Source organism: Vombatus ursinus, unplaced genomic scaffold (genome assembly GCF_900497805.2).
Source record: "Vombatus ursinus unplaced genomic scaffold, bare-nosed wombat genome assembly UNPS02014817.1, whole genome shotgun sequence".
Taxonomy (NCBI): Eukaryota; Metazoa; Chordata; class Mammalia; order Diprotodontia; family Vombatidae; genus Vombatus; species Vombatus ursinus.
Genome location: NW_020954595.1, coordinates 2447733 through 2470335, shown reverse-complemented (window position 1 = coordinate 2470335; position 22603 = coordinate 2447733). Strand labels below are relative to the sequence as shown.

At 41.6% G+C, this 22603-nt stretch overlaps 1 protein-coding gene across 1 annotated transcript in view; it reads right to left on the bottom strand.

Moving 5' to 3' along the window:
• ERC2 (ELKS/RAB6-interacting/CAST family member 2) overlaps positions 1 to 22603 on the bottom strand; it is an 888684-nt gene that overhangs the window by 448768 nt on the left and 417313 nt on the right. Inside the window, exon 13 of the mRNA XM_027835912.1 lies at positions 19817 to 19828. Coding sequence (XP_027691713.1) covers positions 19817 to 19828 — 12 coding nt within the window. The remainder of the gene's footprint in view (positions 1 to 19816; positions 19829 to 22603) is intronic.

Sequence of the window (22603 nt, the reverse complement as noted above, 5' to 3'; positions counted from 1 at the left end):
TTTTTGCAGATGAGGAAACTGTCAAGTGACTTGCCCAAGGTCACATGCCTAGTTAAGTATATAAGGCAGGATTTGAACTCAGGTCTCCCTGACCCCAAACAATCATTTGAGGGTAGGAAGCTTGATATAGAGGAAAGATTATTACACTAGGAGTTAGATGATACAAATTCTAGCCCCATAGGATATATAGGCTATAGGATCTTTAGGAAATCACCACCACTCACAACATAGGTCAGTCCAGCTCTCCTTTCCCTCCTCCCCCATTTGCATTGACATGAGATCTTGGGCTCTGGTTGCAAGGTGCCCCACTCCCCACTACACAACATCTCTCAGTTCTGTCCCCTTCTCTCCACTCCCCCACCCACCTTCATTCAGACCACCGCCAACTCTCAGACTATCGCAATAGCTTTCTACCGGGCTCCCTTACCTCAAGCCTCCCTCTTCTCTACTCCCCCTTTCACTCAGATGACACAATGATTTTTCTACAGCACCAGTGTGACCACATCACCTCCTCAATAAACTCCAGGTGCAACTATAAACCCCAGAATTTGGCATTTACATTTTTTCATAGCCTGGTCCTTTCCTAGCTTTTCTACTGTTGTTGTCCGTCCTTCATTCTCTTCTTTTTTTGGGGGGGGCTAGGCAATAGGGTTAAGTGACTTGCCCAGGGCCACACAGCTAGTAAGTGTTATGTGTCTGAGGCTGGATTTGAACTCAGGTCCTCCTGAATCCAGGGCCAGTGCTCTATCCACTGTGCCACCTAGCTGCCCCCATCCTTCATTCTCAAACACCGCCGATGATACCATGAGGATGATTTCTTGATATGTGTTTGAATTGGATTTAAGTGAGGCAGAGCTAAGTCTCATTACACAATTCTCAATCTTACAGGCTATGGTCCAGCCAAAATGGTCGTTTTGTTGTTAATAATAATATCGACAATAATTAACATTTATACATCATTTGCAAATTTTCAAAGCCCTCTGCAGATATTAACTCATTTCCCTTCTCTCATCTCTCCTGTGCTTGGAATGTTCTCGTTCCACTCTTGGTCGCCCAAGTTCACCTCAAGATCCCACTGAAGGGCTATGTCCTCCATGAGGTTCTTCTTGATTTCTCTACCCCTAAGGTGCTCGTATCTGCCTTTCCACATTACCTTTTATTTGTGTAGTACATATTCTTACACAAGGTACCCTAATGCCTTTAAGCTACCTTTCCTTGAATATTTTGCTTTTTTGTATGGGATAGTTTAGTTTTGAAGGGGATTAGGGGGAAAAAAAAGTATTTTTGGAAAGAAAAAGTTATACCAACTAGTAAGGGATATAAGATATTGCTTCTTTTATAGATAAGAACAGTTTAATGCCTGAAAGAAGTAGGAAAATAATTTTAGTTCAATAAATTCTGCTAAACCTGTATAAAGAAACATAGTTGTCAGATGAATTTTAGCGGTTTGGGACAGAAAATGAACACATAAAGATTTAAATTACATTGTAAAAAAAGGTACAGTGAAACTTCATTTTTATGTGAATAGTTTGATGACTTAAAGCAGCAGAGAAAGAACATTTGTTATCAAAAACTGGAAAATGTGAGTATGAAAAAATAGTTTCATGAACACAGAATGTGATGTGAGACCATTAATAGCTAAGATCTTCAGGGCATTATGGTCCCTGAGTTCATTTGCATGCAAATGTTTTAAGACTCAAATAAAACTCAAAAAAAAATTAGAAATGACATTAATTATTTGGAGATTGAGGGATGATTCAGTCAGGACTATTGATTTCACAGGAAAAATGTGGTGAGGGGTGAGTTGCTGAGTACCAGAAAGCCCAGATTTAAGCCATCCAGGATAGAAGAGGCTGAAGCTGGTGTGGTAAAAAGACCAAAGAATAAGCGAGTGAGGAGGCTTCATAGGGCAGTCAAAAGCAGTTTATTGGAGCTATTTGAGGAGACCAACCCACTGGACCAATCAGCTGACAAGGCTCAAGTGGAGAGTTCCTGATTGGCTCAATAAACATTGGCCTTCCAGTTATCTGCCCTTCAGCACCCCCTAGAGTTGAGACTGGGTGAAAGAGCCTAAACCTTTCAGAAATAGCTGTTGCTCCAAGGAAAGACAGGTTTTACATCCCAATGAGTGAAGAGCTGGTTGGATGGTTTGCTGTACTCAGAGAATGGACCTGAGCTGACTGTGAACCATGTTTACAGTAGGATTGTAAACTGACGTGGGGACTGTGATTTATTTATTATCCTTGAATCTGCTTTTATATGTGAGTGCCTTTGATGTTATTTCTTTGCTTTACTTCTAAGTAAATGGTCATATTTAAGATCTAAAAAGTGTCTTCAGTGGGTACTCAACAGCTAAAGAGGTGAGTAGAAGTACATTCCCTTTCAGGAGGGTTATGACTAGGAATACTATTGAGTAAATTTGGGTGTCTTCATGCAGTGGTGGTCATTCTTCAAGGACCTCAACCTACTAGGGTGAGAATAGGTTAGAATGAGAGAGCCAGCCCCGAGAGTGAGTCTCATACATCCATGTGAGAGACATGAAGCGTTACAGTGTGGCTAGCCACTGTGTGTGTATGCACACGCACACGCATATGTTGTTGTTATTCAGTTGCTTAGTCATGTTCTACCCTTCATGACCCCATGGACCATACCGTCCATAGGCTTTTCTTGGCAAAGGTACTAGAGTGGCTTGCCATTTCTTCCACCAGTGGATGAAGGCAAACAGGTTAAGTGACCTGCTCAGGGTCACACAGCTAAGTGTCTAAGGCCAGATTTGAATTTAAGTCTTCCTGACTTCAGGCCCAGCATTCTACTCCCTGAGCCACCTAGTTGCCTCCTATATATAAAAACATGTATACATATGTGTGCATATATACTTATACTGTATATATGTATATGTATATAATGTTTCCCATTCAAATGTAAACTTTTTCCCAACAAGATTACCAATTTCTTGAGAGCAGTACTAAATTCCATTGTCTTCTTCATTCCCTATAAAGGCATATTGGCTAAATGATAGAGTGCCATTTTTTCTTCTCTGGGTTGCTTTTTTCATCCACCTTGGTTGGCAATAAACCAAGCTCTGGACCCTACATTTACAAATATGAAATAAAGATAGAAAATGTTCAAGGAATAATAGTGTTGTTGCAGCAAAGCCATCATAAAAGCTTAAGATTTTAGAATCCATGCTGAATGGTTCACATGGAAATTGTTCAAAAACTTTGGTTTTGATTCAAGTTTCCCAAGCTTGTGGGTTTATGGTCAGTATAAGTTTTTCTTATCTCCATTGATAAAGTAAGAAGAAAGAATGAAGCAAGGATAAGAGGAAGAATGATTTAGGGGTACTGAAAAGGGGAAGAGCTAGCCTTTTGCCTTGCACCTCAGCTATCCACACTGTAAAAACCAAGTGGATGAAAATTGTAAATTGATTAGATAAGAACATAAAGTTGGATGGGCAGTCATTGAAATGGACCATTAAAAACATGTATACCAGCTGCTTAATGGCTGACAATAAGTTGGGACCCAAATTGGATAGAGGGAAGACTGGGTGGGATGCCATTTAGAATATTACACTGCACTTTCAGTGATTCCAAGTTGCTCTCTGCTACGAAAGCTCATTTTTTAAAAAATTGCTAAGTTCAATTTAATTCAATTCCACAAACATTAACTACATACTATGTGCTAGTCATTGTACTGGATTCTGGTAAAATTAGAAATGAAAGTCCCTGCCCTCGAGGACCTTACCTTCAACTGGGGGAATATAGCATGTACACAGGGAAGTATAAATATGAACGTCTAAAACTGCTCCCTAATTCTACCATTCTGATCGCTGGCCAACAGCAGCCACCCTTTCCATTCCTTCTTATGTTTTTTATGAGCATCAATCTTCAGTTCTTCAGACTGAAGTGACCTCCAAGTTGGTTGATCCTTATCTATCACTTTCCTGCCTACTCCCAAAGGTCTTTGTGAGCTTTGCCTGGAGTTTATCCTCACTGAATTCAGCATTCCAAGCCTCTGATGAGCTTCACTTGGGAGATTTCATTGGGAATTCTGCCTTCAAGATCATTTATGACAACCCTGAAAAAAAAATCAGCTTCTGTTCCAGTCCCTGGAGTACCTCAACTGTTAGCACTTTTCTATCCAAAGAAGTGCTGGTTTACTTAACCCCTTGGTTTTCTGTCTTGAAGCCAATTCTCTTTTACTGACAAAGAATCCCCCATCCCTGATTCTATGGTGACACAAATTTGTTTTAACTGGCTTTGATGGGAACTCTTATCAAAGACTATTTGAAAATCTAAATAAATTATCCAGAGAGTTCTCCCTTGCTATATCAACCCCACCATTGACATTAAAGAGATTAGCAAGATTTTATGTGCCTGAATAGAAATAAGCCTTCCAATCCTCCACAAATTATTGAAATCCACTGTCCAATATTTTATTCAAGATGCTACCAGCTTCTTTGTGTAAAGCAATGAGTACGATGCTCTATGATAGGTACAGAGAAACACAGAAGGATTTATATGAACTGACACAAAGCAGAGAAAAAAATCACCAGAAAAGTAATACACATAATGACTACAACAATGCAAATAGCCAGAATAATGCCAGGACAACCAAAAATGAGTGCCACGAAATTATAGTGACCAAATTCATAATACCAGAGAAGAGATATTTAAAAAGCATCTCCTCCCCTTCTTTGCAGAGGTAGGGACTCTATGCATATAATATCTGACTACATATAATGTCTAACTTTTTAAATCAGAGAATCATAAATATGCAGCTGAATGGTATTCAAAAGCCATCTAGTCTCATGTTCTTCTTTTTAAAGCTGAGGAAACTGAGTTCCAGAAAGGCAAGGCAACTTGTCCAATGTGTTACAGGTAGTAAATATAAGAGGTGGCATTTGATTTGAAGTCTGTAGACTCCAGAACAGGTGTGCCTTCCACTATATCATATTTCTGAATTTTTTTTCTTTCTTTTTTATCCATTGTTATAGAGAATGGTTCTCTGGAAGGTGGAGGAAGGAGGGATACGCTGGAAAATATAAATGATTTAAAAGCCAAAGATATTGTTACACTTTTAAAAGAAAGGTATACATGTCAACATCACAAATGTTCAAGAAACAGAATGGTAAAACTACACAGAAGATTTTATGATAGAAAATAAAATCACTTTGCTTGTATAATAGGGGAGAAGAGGAGAAAAAGGAGACAGAGAAGGAGATGGAGTAAAAGGAGAAGGGGGAGAAGAGAGAGAAGAAGAAGAAGGGTAAGGAGGAGGAAGCAGATGTGATGAATGATGATTCTACAATCTTGAGAGTTGTAGAACTGAGATTAATCCATCTGCAATATCAACCAAAGGCCAATGGAAAGTTCTCTAGCACAGTCATCATTTGAAATGTGCTCGGTTGCTTGTGGTTCTGTGTAAGGTTCTTTTGAGGGGTTCCCTCTCCTCTTCTTCCTTTCTAGGACAGCCAGACTGCCTCTAATGCTTCTATTTTCTCACCATCCAATATTTCCTCCATAGTAGAGGTGCAAGATTATGGCATTGAGAAGGTTACTATCATGGAATATGAAAGAGGGGAAATTGGACCCACAAAAGGCTGCCACGAAAACATCAGTGACCATTCCATCATGTCAATTTTTCTGTCTTTACACATTTTAAATAAACTACACACAGAGCAATGGAATAATATCCTTCCTGAGGATGTTATTCAGAAGCAGGCACAACTGACATTCCACAGTGGACAACATCTTCATACTCACATAATGACTGCAGGTCCTGACTATTTAAAATCATTTGATTGGGGAGGGTACACTGGCCTCGAAAGACCTCAACCAATCAAGCATCTCCTCTGCATGTATCAAAAACATATATCATGACTGAAATTTTAAAAAATAACTTTGTATTAAGAGTTTTTAATTAGATTATTAACATCAAGGAGGGGAGAAAAGAGTGAGATGTGTTTGCCAAGTTCTAACTGTCACGGATTATCTCCAACCTAGAGTCCAAATGATGAAAGATTCTCTGTGGTTGGCCGTGGTCTGCCAGATGCCCCTGTTTGCAGATGACCTCTTGCTGGTTGTATCAAGTCCTGGAAAACTTCAGAAACTCCTAAATGAATCCACAGTCATGTTAAAGTGTTTGGTCTAATGAGTCATATGGGAAGACACCCCAGATGAGAAATGCCTATGATCCATGCCACATTGGGCAACTGGATGGAGAATCTGTAGTGCTCATCCATCAGCAGATAGATAGATATGCAGAGAGATCCATGTAAAGACAGACAGGTGCATGGAGAAATATCTTCAATAGACAGTGATCATAGACAGTGATCTGTTATCTTCTGGATAAGGAAACTTTCTCCAGTGAGGCAGATGGCCATTCACCCATACCTGCCTGACTCTGGTCCATGTTCTCCCATAAATTCTCTCTTTTTTAAAGGCAACTGGGGTTAAGTGACTTGTGCAGGGTCACACAGCTAGTAAGTGTCAAGTGTTTGGTCGGAGGTCAGATTTGAACTCAAGTCCTCCTGACTTCAGGGCCGGTGCTCTATCTACTGCGCCACCTAGCTGCCCCTCCCATAAATTCTCCACAGAGAGTAAAACCATCTGGATGGGGGCAGGGGGGAGCTTCATTTCATCCTTCTGACATTGTGTAGCCATCAAGGCAACAGGTAACCTGTCCATCAGAGACTTCTCTCTTCACTCCCACCACATGACCAAACCACTTACTTTTCAGACATGATTCTCACTAATGGTATTGTTTACATCACTGCTTTTGGGCAATTCGTGGTAGTTACAGACAATTCATGTCTTCCATGTGTCTCTCAACTGAGCATTTGATTACCCTCAATTTGAATTCCTTAGATACAAGTATTTCACTAATTATAGTAATATAACATCCCTAGAAGATTATCATTGCTTTAAAAAGATAGGCCTTTAAGGGGCAGCTAGGTGGTACAGTGGATAGAGCACTAGCCCTGGATTCAGAAGAACCTGAGTTCAAATCCAGCCTTAGACACCTAACACTTACTAGCTGTGTGACCCTGGGCAAGTCACTTAACCCTACTGTCTACCCCCCCCCAAAAAAAAGATGGACCTTTGCTGTGGACGCCATGGAGTCAAAGACTGCATGAGTTATCTCATGTTGAGAAGGCAATATGCTTTCAAAACAAAACAAAACTAAAATCCATCTTTTCTGAGAAAATGATCTAGTCATACACACTCCCACACCTTATCCTTTTGAAGTTGGTTTTTTGAATCCATATAATACTCTATATTTATCTTTATTGAAGTTCATCACATAAGATTCAACCCATCATTCCACAGTAAGTATCCATACTATGTCATTCAAAAGGTTATCTAGTCTTCCTAGCTTTGTGTTATCTGCAATTTTGCTATACGTGTCATCTATGCCCTTATCAGGAATATTGATAAAAATATTCCCGGGTTACCACTCTAGTGGAGGCTTCCACTACAAAGCTGGAAACTGAACCATTTGTTAATAACTATATTTTCAGTTTGAGTAGTCAAATAGTTTAAAATCAGCATAATTGGCACGACTGTCTAACCTAAATCTCTTCATTTTTTACACACACACAAAAAATAGTTTAATCTGTTATTTAAGACTTGCAAGTAGATGGTGAAAGAGCATTTCTTATTTTAAGGAGATTAAAGGTTTGATCAGCAAAGGCTGACCTGGGGAGGGGGTAGGAGGAGGGTTGTGGTTTGAATGTATGTTATAACATACATGACAAAGTTAGAAAGCAATATTAAGCCATACAATATAGGTTCTGTCCAGGACTCTTATGTTTTACATCTATAATATAGCATTCAGTGATCTCATTATCCCCACTGGGTTCAATTGTCCTCAACATGAAGACGATTCTTCATTGTATAGATTCAGCTCTAGGCTCTCTCCTGAGCACCAGTCCCAAGCCATTAACTTCCTTCTGGACATGTCAAACTCAATACATGCAAAACAGAACTCATCTTTTCCCTAAAACCTTCCTCTATTCCTGCATTTCCTATGAATATTTAGAGCCCTAAGATCCTCCAAGTCATCAGTGTTCACAACTTCATTCATTCATGACTCCTCATTCCTACTCCAGATATCTAATCTATTGCCCAATGTTGTTCCTATCTTCTCGACTTCTCTGGTATACATCACCTTCTCCCCACTCAGACAGCCACAACCCTAACTCAGGCCCTGATGGTCTCATCTGGTCTAATCACCTCAAGGCTCTCCTCACTCTAATTCATACTCAACTCAGCTGTCAGACTGATTTTCCTTATATTTTACATCTACAGACCTCACCTTACAAAGACTCAGTATAGATCTTCCATATTCCTAGATACTTCCATGTTTATCTTTCCAATTAGAATATAAGGTTCTTTGAAGGCAGGGACTATCTTTGCTTTCTTTGAGTATACTGCCTGGCACACAGAATGAATTTAATAAATGCTTCCTGACTGGCCAACTACAACCCTAGCATATCATTTGGGGATTCCTTTCCAGGAGTCAGATGAACATGCCAAGTTCCAGACCATCTTGTTGACTTGTGGATAGCATCAGACTTACATGGGCTTCCAGAGTACTCAACCATCAAACATACTGAACTTGTAAACCCCCATTCCCTCCAGCTCTTAATGCTACTGAAACCTTAGGGAAAGAAAATATCTTCTCCACTGTGTCTACTGTCCTCTTTCCCCTGAGTAATCTCAATTGCGCCCACTGGCACTGCCCAATGCCAAGGACTTTCAAGTGGCGTCCACCTCGGTCCACGCTTCCTTTCGTACAGCTGTTCCAGAACATGAATGTTTCTTTCTGAGTTACAATCAGAATTTAGTGCACGTCTAAGAAATAAAGGCACCCAGTAGGCATTTAATAAATGCTTGTTCTTTCCCTGCCCTTCCATTTCTCTTGAAAATTAATGAAAGTCGGATTGTTTTAGAAATGTAAATATATATATACATATATATGTCTAGCACTACCTAAACATATTAACTATATAATATATATTTCTAAATATATGCATATGAATATGTACAGATATATACATATATAGCCTTCTATATAACTATGTAAATATATGGCCTGTATGTATATATATACATATATATACACACCTATATGAATGTGTATTTTGTGTCTATATGTATACATATATACTTGTATAGAAATATTAATATAAACATATAAATATGCAAAATATAAACAAAATAAAATATGTGTACATACATACATGATGCATATGTGTATGTGCACATAACGGAGAAAGTGGAAACATCACTGGCTTTGGAGTCACAGGTCCTGGATTCAGATCCTACCCTGACACTTAGTACCCATGTGATGGGCAAGTCACTTGACCACCTGGATCTCATTTAAGATGATTCATTTGGAAGGGAGGCAGGGAAGGGAACAAGCTTTTGTACAACACCTGTGTGCCAGGCACTGCGCTAAGCACTTTTTTTTACTAGTATTCTCCTGTTTGATCCTTATCATAGTGCTGCAAGGTGGGTGCTGTTATTAGCTCCATTTTAGGAGGTCCCTGTGACCCTATGATTCTTTATCAGTAGACATGTGTCTTCAGAGGCTTTCGCTTTGTTTTTCAAACTTTGAAATGTAAGTCAACGGCCACACTTCCATTCCTCTTCAGGGAAGGAGACGTGCAAAAGCGTGGGCGCAGATTTGGGAACAAGAAGCACTCTGTCTCAGCTCCCTTCGGAATCCTCTTTGCCTCCTTGAAAGGGTTTCTGATGCCTCTGCCTCAATTTTCTTGCTTCAACCAACACCAGCATGCTTGTCCTTGGGAGGAAGACAGCTTCATATCCGACTTCTTGGGAATCACTATGACAATCCACAAAAGCTTGGACAGCCTGAATTGAAAGGGTTCTATAGATAGATGGAGATAGCCACGGGAAGGGGGCATAATATATACAACCTATGCTTTTAGACCATGATTCTTCTCATAAAGACCAGCTCTCCAAGTTGAGAAGGGTAAGAATCAATGCAAGCTTGTGATCAAAAGATCCAGCAACTGCCTGCCAGTTACCCGATAAGCATCTTCTCCCTGTCACTGGCCTCTCTCTCCATGCAGGACATCACTCAAATGCCAAAGGAGTCTCTCACCACTATTTATTACGATTTTCTCCACGGTGATTATCTCTAAACAGCACGTCCCACTGTCCTTGGAACCATCAAACTGACATCGTACAGAGCAAGGGCTATAGAGCTACATCTAAAGTTTTCTTCCATGTCACCTCACACATCTCAATGAGGTCTACACAACACTGACCCCCAAAATACTCTACCATCCATCTATCTGGCGTGTTTTCTGCTTCTCACTCACATCTCTTCATCTTCCATCTCATTTGCCCTGGCTCTGCCCCGTGCCTGGAGTCTCCCTCTTCACCTCCACCTGGCTTCCTTCAAGGCTCAGCTCAAGCATTAATTTCTGAAGGAGGCCTATCCCAGCCAAACCTCCACCCAAAGGGCCTTTCCTTCTAAGGTTATTTTCGTTCACTCTATAAGTATCTGATCAGTACCAAATCATTTACATGTTGACTCCCCCAACAGAATAAGAGTTCTGTGAGGGTAGTAGATCTCATGTTTTTGCCTTTTCTAGAATACCCAGTGTATAGGCCACTTAACACAATATCTGGCACACAGCAGGAGTTTAATAAATGCTTACTGATTTGACTGATATGCAGTAAGCATTTAATAAAACTTTGTTGATTGATTACAAAATAAATGGTGAGGGGGGAATACTATTTTTGTGTTGTCTTTCCCCATTATAGCATAAGCCCCTTGAAGGCAGGGACTGCCCTGTTGTTTGTATTTTTAAGATGTACATCCAGGAGGAATCAGGAAGTCACGATAATTACTAGCATTTATACCAAACTATAGTTGGCAAAGTTCTTCACAAAGGTGGTTTCATTGGAGTCTCCCAATAGCCATGTGAGGCAGGGTCTATAATCTACATTTGTAGGGGTAGAGACACATCATGTGACTTGTTCCTAGACAGACCCAGAGCTCTTAAGTGCCAGATATGGAGGCTGTTCCATGGAATCTTGGTCCAATGGCCTGTCCACTCTACCACATCCCCCATCCACATTATGTGTGTCATTATTCAAAGGAAAGGGAATGAGCATTTATTAATCACCTACTATATGCCAAGCACGGGGCTAAGTGCTTTATAACTACATGATCTCATTCAATCCTCCCAACAACCCTGGGAGGTGGGGGGTATTCTGATCTCCCAAAAACAAGAAGTTGGCCTGCAGGTGGGCCCTTGCTATAGCACAGTTCTCTCAGCTGCTTGATGTAAAAGTTGAGAGGCAGCCCATGGAACTGATAATGAAACACACGTCCTTCCTCATGCAGATGCAATGGGCTACTAGGAACAAAATATTGGCTCCAATGTCAGAGATGGTCACCATCTTGGATGAATTTGCTTAATTGTTTTTCTTTTGCACAAATGAAGGTTCAACCTGTAGCAGAAAGGGTTCCCCCAAAATGACTATCAGTGAGTCAACAAACATTTATTAAGCTCTTGCTATGGACCTGGCAGAGGCAGCTAGGTGGCCCAGTAGATAGAGTGCTAGGCCTGGAGATGGGAAGACCTGAGTTCAAATCCAGCCTTAGATAAGCACCAGCTGTGTGACCTTGGGCAAGTCACTTAACCTCTATTTGCCTTGCTTCACTGGAGAAAGAAATGGCAAACCACTCCAGCATCTTTGCCAAGAAAACCCCACATGGGGTCAGGAAGAGTCAGCCACAACAGAAATGACTAAACAACACCACCACGAGCCTGGCAATGTACTGAGTGATAGGGATTGGGGGGAGAGGGAGGTCAAAGATAGAGTCCGGGGCCTCAAGGAGCAGACGCTTTAATAGAGAAGTCAACATAGATCCATCTCCCCCAGCTTTCCTGTGGCCCTTTTTGTATTGTCTTTCCCCATTAGAGTATAAGCCCCTTAAAGGCAGGGACTGCCTTGTCACTTGTTTTAATATCTCCAGTGCTTAGATTCTCTCTCTCCCCACGCTTCTCTCTCCCTCCCTCTGTGTCTCTCTCTGTCTCTGTCTCTCTGTCTCCCTCTCTCTCTCTCTCCCCCCCTTCCTTCCCACCCCCAGCCAATGCAGCCAACACATCTTGTGGTTTCCATCTTCCCAGCATCCCCTTTTGATGCCCCCTGTACAACTCTAATTCAGGTACTTAGTCCCCCATCCCCTGAATACTGCAACAGCTCTTACTCGTTTCCTCTTCTCAAGTCTTCCCTCTTTCCTCTCCGGTCCACCCTCCACACTGACGCCAAATTGACTTTACAAAAGCTGGCATCAGCTGGTGTCACAATGAGCTCCAAAGGCTCCCATTCCCTCCAAGTTCAGTTGAAAATCCTCTGTTGGGCATCTGAAGATCTGCATCACCCATCTTTGCCCTGACCTTCCCACTTGGTCTAAACGTAACTCTCTTTGAACCATTGTACATTCCATCTACACTGGGGTATCTGAAACTCCTTGAACAAGACCCCCCATCCCTCCTCTTCTTGCCTTTGTGCCTGGGACTCCCTCCCTCATCACTGCTGCTCCCAGGCTTTCCTGGCTTCCTTTAAGGCTGAAGGAAGCCTTTCCTGATCTCCCAGCTTCTAATGCTGCCTTCCCCACGTTTCTTCTGTAGAGATCTTGCACATTCCTGTTTATACATCGTCCACCATTCCCCTTTAGAATGGAAGTTCCTTGAAGGCACTCACTGCTTTTGCCTTTTGCTTTTGTCTTTCTATCCCTAACGCTTAGAACAGTGCCTGGCAAACAGTAAATGCTTAATAAATGCTGCTTAACTGACTGCTGAATGAATGAATGAGGACACTCAACAGCTCACTTATTTGGTGTGGAAATTTCTAGCAATTTAATACAGTGAGGAAGAAAGTGTGTGGTATTATTCAGAGGCAACTGGCCACAATACGAACCAGCCTTGTTGGTAATGAAGTGATAGAATTCACATTTCATAAGAAAACCAAAGAGGCAAAAGGAAACAAGATCCTATTTTTCTGGAAGGTGATTTATAATCATGCCGAGAAAGGTATTTTTAAAAGGATTCTATGCAAGCTGCAAAGAAACGTCCAAGGTGCCTTCTCTATGGACTGGCCATTCATTGTTACTTACTCATGATACATATTAATGAACCTGTGATTTTCTCAGTGTGGAGGATGAGCAAAGTGGAAATGACCTCGTCTCGTACTGATGGGTGGGCAACTCCTTGGTAATGTGGAATCCCAACTTGGTTGCCTGAGGCACAAAAAGATCAAATCTCCTGCCACAGCCCCCTTTTGTACATGGGAACCAAGTCTTTCTCACACCTAAGGCTGGTTCCCTGTCCACTATGTCACCCTGCTCTCAGAAAATCATGCAAATCAAAAAAGGAACAATAGCAACTAATATTATAACGACAATGATAACAACAATATCTTATATTTATATAATACTTAAAGGCTTGCAAGGCACAGTTTACCTACATTTTCTTAGGTGTTATTATTATTATCCCCTTTTTACAGATGAGGAAAAAGTCAAGTCAAGTACTTGTCCCGAGTCACAGGCTGGCTAGTAGTGGCTGACCGGAGAAAGGAGTGGAAACAATTGACCACCATCCTGAGACCTCACGCTTCTAGCCTCAGCATCATGGGGGGGCATTTTTCTCCTGACATTATTATGTAATGATTGTTAAGAGATTGACCTTTGGGAAATGGGAAGTCCAGGAAGGAGCTAAGATGTTAGAGGTCATTCAATCTCATGCCTCGTTTTACAATGAGGAAACCAAAGCCCAGAGAGAAGAGATTTCCTTAACGTCACACCTATAGTAAATGGTATCTGTGGTCCTGTGACTGAAATCTTTCCACTGCACTCAGCTCCCCCCAGGTTGTTACTTTTTAAAGAAAACCTCATCCATAACCCGTCACCCTAAAACCAATCAATTGAATTGTTTGGAAGGAAGGGAGCAGAACTGTTTTCACAATGTTCTCTATCATTCACAAGTACCTAGACCATCTGGCTGAGGATGGGGTAGACAGGCTGTAACTTTTTTTTTTTTTTTTGGTTTTATTGGTTTTTTTTTTTTTTGGCTAGGCAATGGGGTTAAGTGACTTGCCCAGGGTCACACAGCTAGTTAAGTGTTATGTGTCTGAGGCCGGATTTGAACTCAGGTCCTCCTAAATCCAGGGCCGGTGCTCTATCCACTGTGCCACCTAGCTGCCCCAAATTTTGGGGGGGGGGGGCTAGGCAATGGGGTTAAGTGACTTGCCCAGGGTCACATAGCTAGTAAATGTTACGTGTTTACTCTGAGGTCGGATTTGAATTCGGGTCCTCCTGAATCCAGGGCCAGTGCTCTATCCACTAGCCACCTAGCTGCCCCCAGGCTGTAACTCTTAAAAGTTCCAAAATAAAAGGGCAAGTTACATTCTATTTATGGACCACAGTTCATAAAGGAAGGGCTTTGGAGGCTTTTTAGCCCAACACCCTCATTTTGCTCATGAGGAACCCCAGAGAGGGCCAGAGGGCTAAGGTTGCTTGCCCAAGGTCACAGGCAAGCTTTGCACTCAAGCACTAAGGCTTCAATTCTACACTCTTTCTGCTATACAAACAGTGCCTCCCTTTCCTAAGAGCTGAGGCTGGGGGCTGGGGGGTGGAGAATGGCAAGAAGTATCCATCCTATTGCTACTGGAAACTGAAAGAGACTTGAGCAATGTGCCTTCCATGGCAAGTCCCTTTGGGATGGTCCTGGATGGGAAGAAAGCAGTTGGCTGAGCGCCGCTTTCTGGCTCCCCTGCTCCCCAGCAAAGATCCCACTTCTGCTCTAAATATAGACTCCACCCCACTGTGCTGCCTACTCTGTAAATCAGGGGAAACAAGTCTTTCCACCCCTAAGAAAATATTTGCACCCACAGCAAAATCAGCAAATTTTTGGCTTTCCCCCAGCTGGGCTTTGGTACAAACTTTTTCTGACATTTTACCAAAAACAGCAGCTTTTTAAGAGGGAAATGCTTTTCTGACCTGCAGACTTCTTTCATCCATATGTGACATATATATATAATTTTATTTTATATATTATATATTTATATATAATTAACTATACATATATCATATATACATATATAATATATGCACATGCATAATTATATGTATATAATCTATATTACATGGAACAATTGTGTGTTATATATATCATACAATATATTTATATGTAAATATATGTATATGTATATTTAATATGTGTTTTACGTATGTGTATGTGCATGAATGCATATACCCATGTATGTATATATAAACCCTGAGAGTCAGTACAGCAAAGCCACTTGGGATCAGACTGAGCTACGCTCACTACCTGCCTCTGACGGGTTCTGGCTTGTGATCCTGGGCAAGTCCATTCACCTTTCAGTATCCCATGCAACTTTCCAATATTGTAAATTACAGAAGGGGTGTCCATTTGCATTGGTGGAGGGAATTTCCACCACAGGATTTCCTTGCAATGATGAAATCAAAACACACACATCCACACAATCACATGCACACACAATCATACACTCACACCTACAATCTCACACACAACCACAATGGTGTAAATGGAAAGAACAATGACAAAACAGTTGAATTGAAACAGAACACTATGAAATTATACTGACCAAGCTAAGCTCAGAGAAGAGGGGAGACAAGCCACCTTCCTCCCTCCTTCCCTCTCTCCTTCCCCTCCCTCCCACCTTCTCCCACCTTCCCCATTCTGCCCTCCCTTCATCCCCCTGTCCTTCCCTCCCTCCCTAGTTCCCTAGCCCTCCCTCCTTCTTCCTGTCTCCCTATCCTTTCCATCCTCCCTTTCCCCTCTTCACTCCCTCTCCCTCCCTGTCCTTCTCTTCTTTATCCTTCTTCCCTCCCTCCCTCTTCCTCCTCCCTCACTCCATTCATGTGTAACAATCCAGATTCTGTCAGACCTCCTTGATGTCCTGGCTAGTTTGGCTGAATTGTTCTTTCTTCCTCTATTTGTTTTCAATTTTCCTCTTATAAGCTATGAGCTTCTGGGAGGAGAAGAGAGGGATGCACCAGGAGATGCAGATGATATAAAATCAAAAGATAGCAATAACATTGATTTTACACATACACATGCATGTGCTACAAGTGTGTATGCAAGTGTGTGTGTGTGTGTGTGTGTGTATTATATATATATAATGTATATATATGCACACACACATATAAATGGGTAGATGAACCTTATGGTACTTCCCATCTCCAAGCTTTCTGATCCTACTTGTCCCCCACCCCTCATTTTTCTGGAGTTTCCTGATATCTTACAGAGAGCCAGGGTAACCCCAGCCTTCTTACTCTTTTCCTAATACACAGACCCAATGGCTAGCTAGCTAGCAGGGCCACTAGGGCCACTAGCCCATTTTCTCTTCATGATCCTTCCAAAGATGGAGAACAAGGCCATACAGAAGAACTGCCCCCAGAAAGCAGGACGGAGCAGGCCAGGATACTCTGGGCACAGAACTTCCAATGCTTTCTTTGGGTGTAGACCTCCATGAAGACTGACTTCATCTTCTACCAGAGGAATGAGGGTCTGTGAAAACAATGTTTGGCTTTGGGAGAAACCTAACAAAGAGTTTATTTTGGTCACAAAGAGAGAGAGAGCAGGTTTTGAAGTCCCTTTCTAACAGGGTGTTAATGTGTGTTGCCAGGCATCGGCCTCAACAAAGGCAAGTTCGCACATGAAGGAGGCATGTGGCCGTCCATCCACAGACCCTCCCCAAAATATGGACTGCACATGTGCAAAGAGCCACTGGGGAGGCAGGGAGGCAGGGAGGCGGGGAGGCAGAAGGCTGCTCTCCCAGGCTCCATTTTTATTGCTAATTACCATAGGCAATGGTCTAGATCAGCCCCACCCCATGAGGTCCTCTGCTTTTAGTCACACAAGCCCACTGGGACAATGACCCAGCTGTTACTCTGCTCCATTCACTTTGGATGTGGAGACTTCCAACAGGGCAGATGATCTCAGGCACTTACCTACCACCTTGGCTTTTGTCTGACTTTTCTGTTATAAATGAAATTTGCCAAAGGCAAGGGAGGAGGAGAAAGAAAAGAAACAGGACACAGACTGAGGAGATCCATGTGCAGCATGACACATGCTCTTGGGTTGCTTTTTGGGGTTTTTGTCTTGTTTTGTTTTTTTAACTACATATATAAGGATTGTTAAAATGCAAGCTCAGAAGGCAACAAGCTTCCTGACAGAAAAGGGGCCTCTTCGGGCCCAAACTCCTCCGCCACCAAGATTTCTGAATTCGGCGAGGAGGGGAACCCATGTCAAAAACAACCACCCCTTTATGCAAAAGTTGATTAGAAGTCAAGGAACAAAAACACACTTTCTGGGGATCTGATATTTGTTAAAATGTTATGTTTTCTTTTTCCTGGTCAACTCGGACGAGTTTAGAAAAGCTACCTCATCAATCTGGGCAACTGTCAAAGCCCCCCAACTAAGCCTTGGAAAGTCATTGGCTTTTCTCTTCCCAAGATGACCAGCTAATACCCGTCCACCAGACAAAACATCTCTGTCTGATGTTGAGTTTACCCATCCCCAAATAGATGTGCCAATGAACCACAGAAATACAACTGGCAGGGACTTTAGAGGTCAATGCTGAGGAAACAGAGGCCAACAAACACCAAGTGATGGGCCTAATGTCAAACAAGGGACAGAATTGGGATTTAAATACAGGTTCTGTACTCTACATCCAGTCCTGCTTGTGCTAAACTATGCCAGGCACACTTACCATCTCTAGCTAGGCACTACCCTCGTTCTAATCTGACTACGCATTTAGCACAGTGCCCGGCATTTTGTAGGCACTTAATAAATCTTTGCTGAACGACTGACTGACTGCCCCACAGACATTCCTATCCTTTGGAAGACCAGGAAATCCATTCACTCTCCCTCACTTCTCCCCCTGGCACAAACCCCACACCCAAACAATCTGGTGCTCTGTTGGCTGAGCCCGGACCCAAAGGTCTGAGGTGTGTGAGAGAAAGATGTTCCTGGACTTGGGGAGGGAAGTACCTGGAAGCACAGAAAAAGAACTAAGTTCAGCAAAATGAAGAAAAGGCAAAACAGCAAAGAGAAAAAAGAGGCAGGCGGGGTGAACCAAGCCAATCCAAAACTGCAAGCGAAGGTTTGGATAACGTGTGGCCACAGGGCTGAGGTCACGCCATCTCGAATGTTTTCTTTTTCCCCTCCATCATTCTCTCTGAGTGTGTCTCTGCCCACATGCACCAATGGAAGTCTTTGCCCTCCGCAAAGAAGAACAAGACCTTGGCAAAAACCCAGTTTGGCCGCTGGCTGTGGGGAACCTTCTCTGGTATGGACTTTGAATGAGCCGGTGGGAAAGACAAAACAATTTGCCCCTTCCATCATTGTGGGCTTGAAACTGGACAGTCAGTGCCTGCTTGGGGGGAGGGGGTGTCAGGGAAAGGGAAGTGACAACTACCCCTTTTATAGCTGCCATGAACCTCAGTGAAGAGACAACTTTAGCATAAAAGACAGGAAGTCTTTTTGATTTGGTTTTGTTTTTCTGAATTATCTTCATGAGAAAGACCTTCAAAAGCCCCAATGTGTGTGTGCCAGAAAGGGAGAAGGACCAAGCATTCAACAGAATCCTGAAAAATTCAGAAACAAATTGTAGCTGGTGAAGACACCTTCACCAGTTTCTGACTGCTAGGTCTGGGGAGTGAGACAGGGCTTTCTGCATCTTAAAGAGTTTTCAAAAAACAACTGACCTAGGACTTGGGAACCTAATTCAATCAAAACTGATTAAGTGTTTTGTGAAACACTAAGGATTCAAAGACAAAAAGAAAAAGCAACTCCTCCCCTGCCCTCACAGAGCTTACATTCTACATGGAAAGGGAAAGATAAGAAATTCCTAATTTTATCAGATAAGATCACAGAAAAATATTTTTAGAAACTAGTCTTAGAAACTTAGAAACTAGTATCTAGCCTTGCTTGACCTAAGAAAGAACAAAATGTTGACCTGAGCCTTCTGTCTTTAGAAGTTTAAAAACAGCAGCCTGCCTGGGGCTGATTGTGAAGGACATTTCATGACACACCATACATTGTGTTGATCAATGTCAGGGTTCATTCACATAGCTAACCCTCAAAACCCATTTTGAAGGTTGCCTCCATGTGCTACAGCTTCAGTAATTAAAGACTGTTATATGACTAATAAAAACTAAGCTAAAAAGTTAAAACCCAAACAATGGCAGGAAATAACATGTGTGTACAATATGTTACCAATACACTGATAATTTTCAAAAGTGACTTTTTAAAAAAAGTATTACAAATCTTTCAAAACACTGTGGTTTATTAAGCAAAAGGTCTGAATGGCTCAAGCTATTAAATTGAGCTTTTAAGTTTCAGTGGCACTGCCAAATCTTTTGTTCTTCTGAATTAAATTTAGAAGGCAGCATTCATTTTTCAGAGCACCATGTTTCATTGTCCTTTACTCAAACTCAGAGATCCTCCAGAGAAATGTGTTACCTTATTACCTATTATCACAATGGAGTCACAAAAACAATAACGTCATGGAGAAGGGACAGATTAAGGAACAACCCAAAGGTTTGTTTTTCCCTATGATTCTGCACACTCATATAATGCACCACCCTAGGCATGAGATGAGGGAAACAATGGCCAGAAGAAAACATTACAGAACTGCATTAAAAACAAGTTTAAAGAACAAGCTGAGCTGAGGAAGGACAAGCATTTAGAAAAAATAAGAGAGCAGAAAGTACTGACCTGGAATTCAAGCTGGTTGCAGCAAGGGAAGAAGCAGCAATTTGGAGGAGAAGCAGAGAGGAAGAAAGGGATGAAGCAAAGAATAAAAGAAAGGGGAGAAAAGCATTAGTTTTCAAACAGATAGCCAACTGATGCACTATTAAGCAAAGTCATAAGCAAACAATGAGCATTGATCAATCAATCAATATTGATTAAGCACCCCCATGTGCCAGGTACTGTGCTAAGCGCTTCCATTTCATTTGTATCTGCTATTCCCCTGGAAAGTCCATGAGCATACCTTGCAATTTAGAATATCAAGAATTCTCCCCTGGAAGCCAATTTCTGCCTCAGAGGCCCTGGTGCAGCCCCCTCTGATGCAAACCAGAGGTGCACTTGAGTCAGCCAACGGCAGAGTTTGGCCAATTCCGGTATGAATATTTATACAGACATTCCCTATCTGTAGGTCCATAAACTTTTATGATTTAATAAATAGAAGTGGAAATCACAAAGGTAGCATATCTCATTATAAGCTCAGGGGTCACACAGATATGATTTGACCCAGCAAGGGTTGGACCGATACATATTCCTTTGGTTATTTCTCTTTTCATGCCTGAAAATTAAAAGAGACTGAGCAATCTGGCTATGTGGGCTCAGGGATCAGTATTTTAGGGGTTCGGCAAGCCATGTGCCTAGGAAGGATCCCAGACAAAATTAGGGATCTTTCGGTTGAGGCATTCTCTCCTCCACCTCCAACCCCCTCCCCATCCTCATGTACCCCCTACTACCATCACCCATAAGATACAGTTTCTTCCAGAGCCGAAAATAGGGTTTGGGTTTTTTTTTCTAATTGTGAAAATAAAGTTCATATTTCATCACTATAAATACCCATATGTTTAGTATACAATATCTAAAATGCATTTCCAATTAGCCATCAAAACACTATAATATAAATATATACATGAACATGTTATATACACAGATAAATGTTACTATATACATTATTACATATATTTATCTATATCTATATATAATGTATATATGTGCTATCTAATATATACTATTGAATAGACACATACACACACACACACACATATATATATACACACACACATACACACATATCTATATACCATCAGGGTATTTTTCTAGTATTATTTTTATCTATTCTTTAAAAATACAAAAAAAACAAATTAACTCGAAAATTGGTCTTTTGACTATCTTCTATTTGAGATCAATTCAATTTCTGTATGTTTTTGCTGGAGTTCTTGTGTATGTATATTTTGTATGTTTGTTTCAGGCAGATGATTTCATATCTTTGGAGATCTCTCAGCACAGAAAAATCCTCTCCCAATGCAGATTGTCACCTCATCTGTAACTTCCAGTCTTGGAAATGTCATCTGGGGCTCTCTGAGATCGAGTGACTTGCCCAGGATTATAGAGTTAGGATACGTCAGCAGTGAGACTTGAACTCAGGTCCTTCCTGATCCCAAGACCGTCCCTCCAGATGGAGAAGCAAGGGACTCAGAGGACAGACTGAGGCACACTATTTTGGACATGGATAATGCAGGAATGTGTTTAATTTGACCATATGTGTTTGTAACAGGTTTTGTTTTTCTTGCTTTTTCAATAGAGGGAAGAGGGAGAAAATCTGAAGCTGAAAATAAATAAAATTCTAAAAATAAATAAGAGCCGAACACAGTCATTGGAGCCGTGAGTTAAAGCTGGAAGGGACCCAGGAGGTCACCTAGTTCAAGCCTTTCACTTTACAACGAGGAGGCTGAGGCAAAGAAGGATGAAGCTGCTTGTCTAATGTTGCACAACCTGAAAGTGGCAGAAGAAGATTCTAAAGGCAGATCCTTCGTCTGCAAATTCATTTCCATTACACTTCCTTACGGTCATCCATCAATAGATTCTGTTCATCACTCTGTTCCCCATTAAAGCTTGTGTGAAGATATGACCTCCCTTGGGTTGAATTGTTAACCTCTCAAAAATGGTGTCAAACCATCTCCAACCAACTTGGCATGACTATGTTAATAATACACTAATGAATTTCAAAGAGAAATCCTCTGGCCAAGATGGCGCATGATAAGAGCCCACCCCCCCGTCTGCAATGCTATGCAACTACGGAACCCTTCTCATACCTGTAGTCGGTTCTTCCTGTCATGTGAAATGCCAAGCCTTTTCTCAGCTCACATTTATTTATATACTTCTACTACAGAATGTTTCTGATACAATTTTTCCAAGTCAATCACCATTTAATGAAATGAGAGGACACGCACAGCATAATGGAAAATGTACCAAGTTTACAGTCAAAGGGCCTGGTTCAAATCCTGCCTCTGACGTTTCCTACCAATGGGACCATTGAACCTCTGTACGCTTCAGTTTGCTCCCTGTAAAATTATAGGGTTGGATGGCATGGCCTCTGAGGTCTATTAGCTCTGAATTTATGATCCTTTGAGCTCATTAATATCGAGGATTTCCACTATGAATACTCCTTCCACCAAATTGTGGCATCACTTGCCTATAACTGGTAATCCTAGAGAGTTGCCTGGGACACTTAGAGATTAAGTGACTCAGCCCGGGTCTTCTTGACTCTAAAGCTGGCCCTCTAACGTTGACTCTGCTGTGTTGCTTCTCATTATTATCATAGCTGTCTCCAAAGTGGAATGGGCTGCTTCTGAAATAGTGTGTTCACCCTCACTAGTAAAGGCTAGTTGAGAAGTTATCAGGTATATTAGAGGGCTGATTTCTTGGGCTAGATCTCCGAACTTCAGGCTTCCTTTAAAAGGGTCAAATTAAACAAGGCTC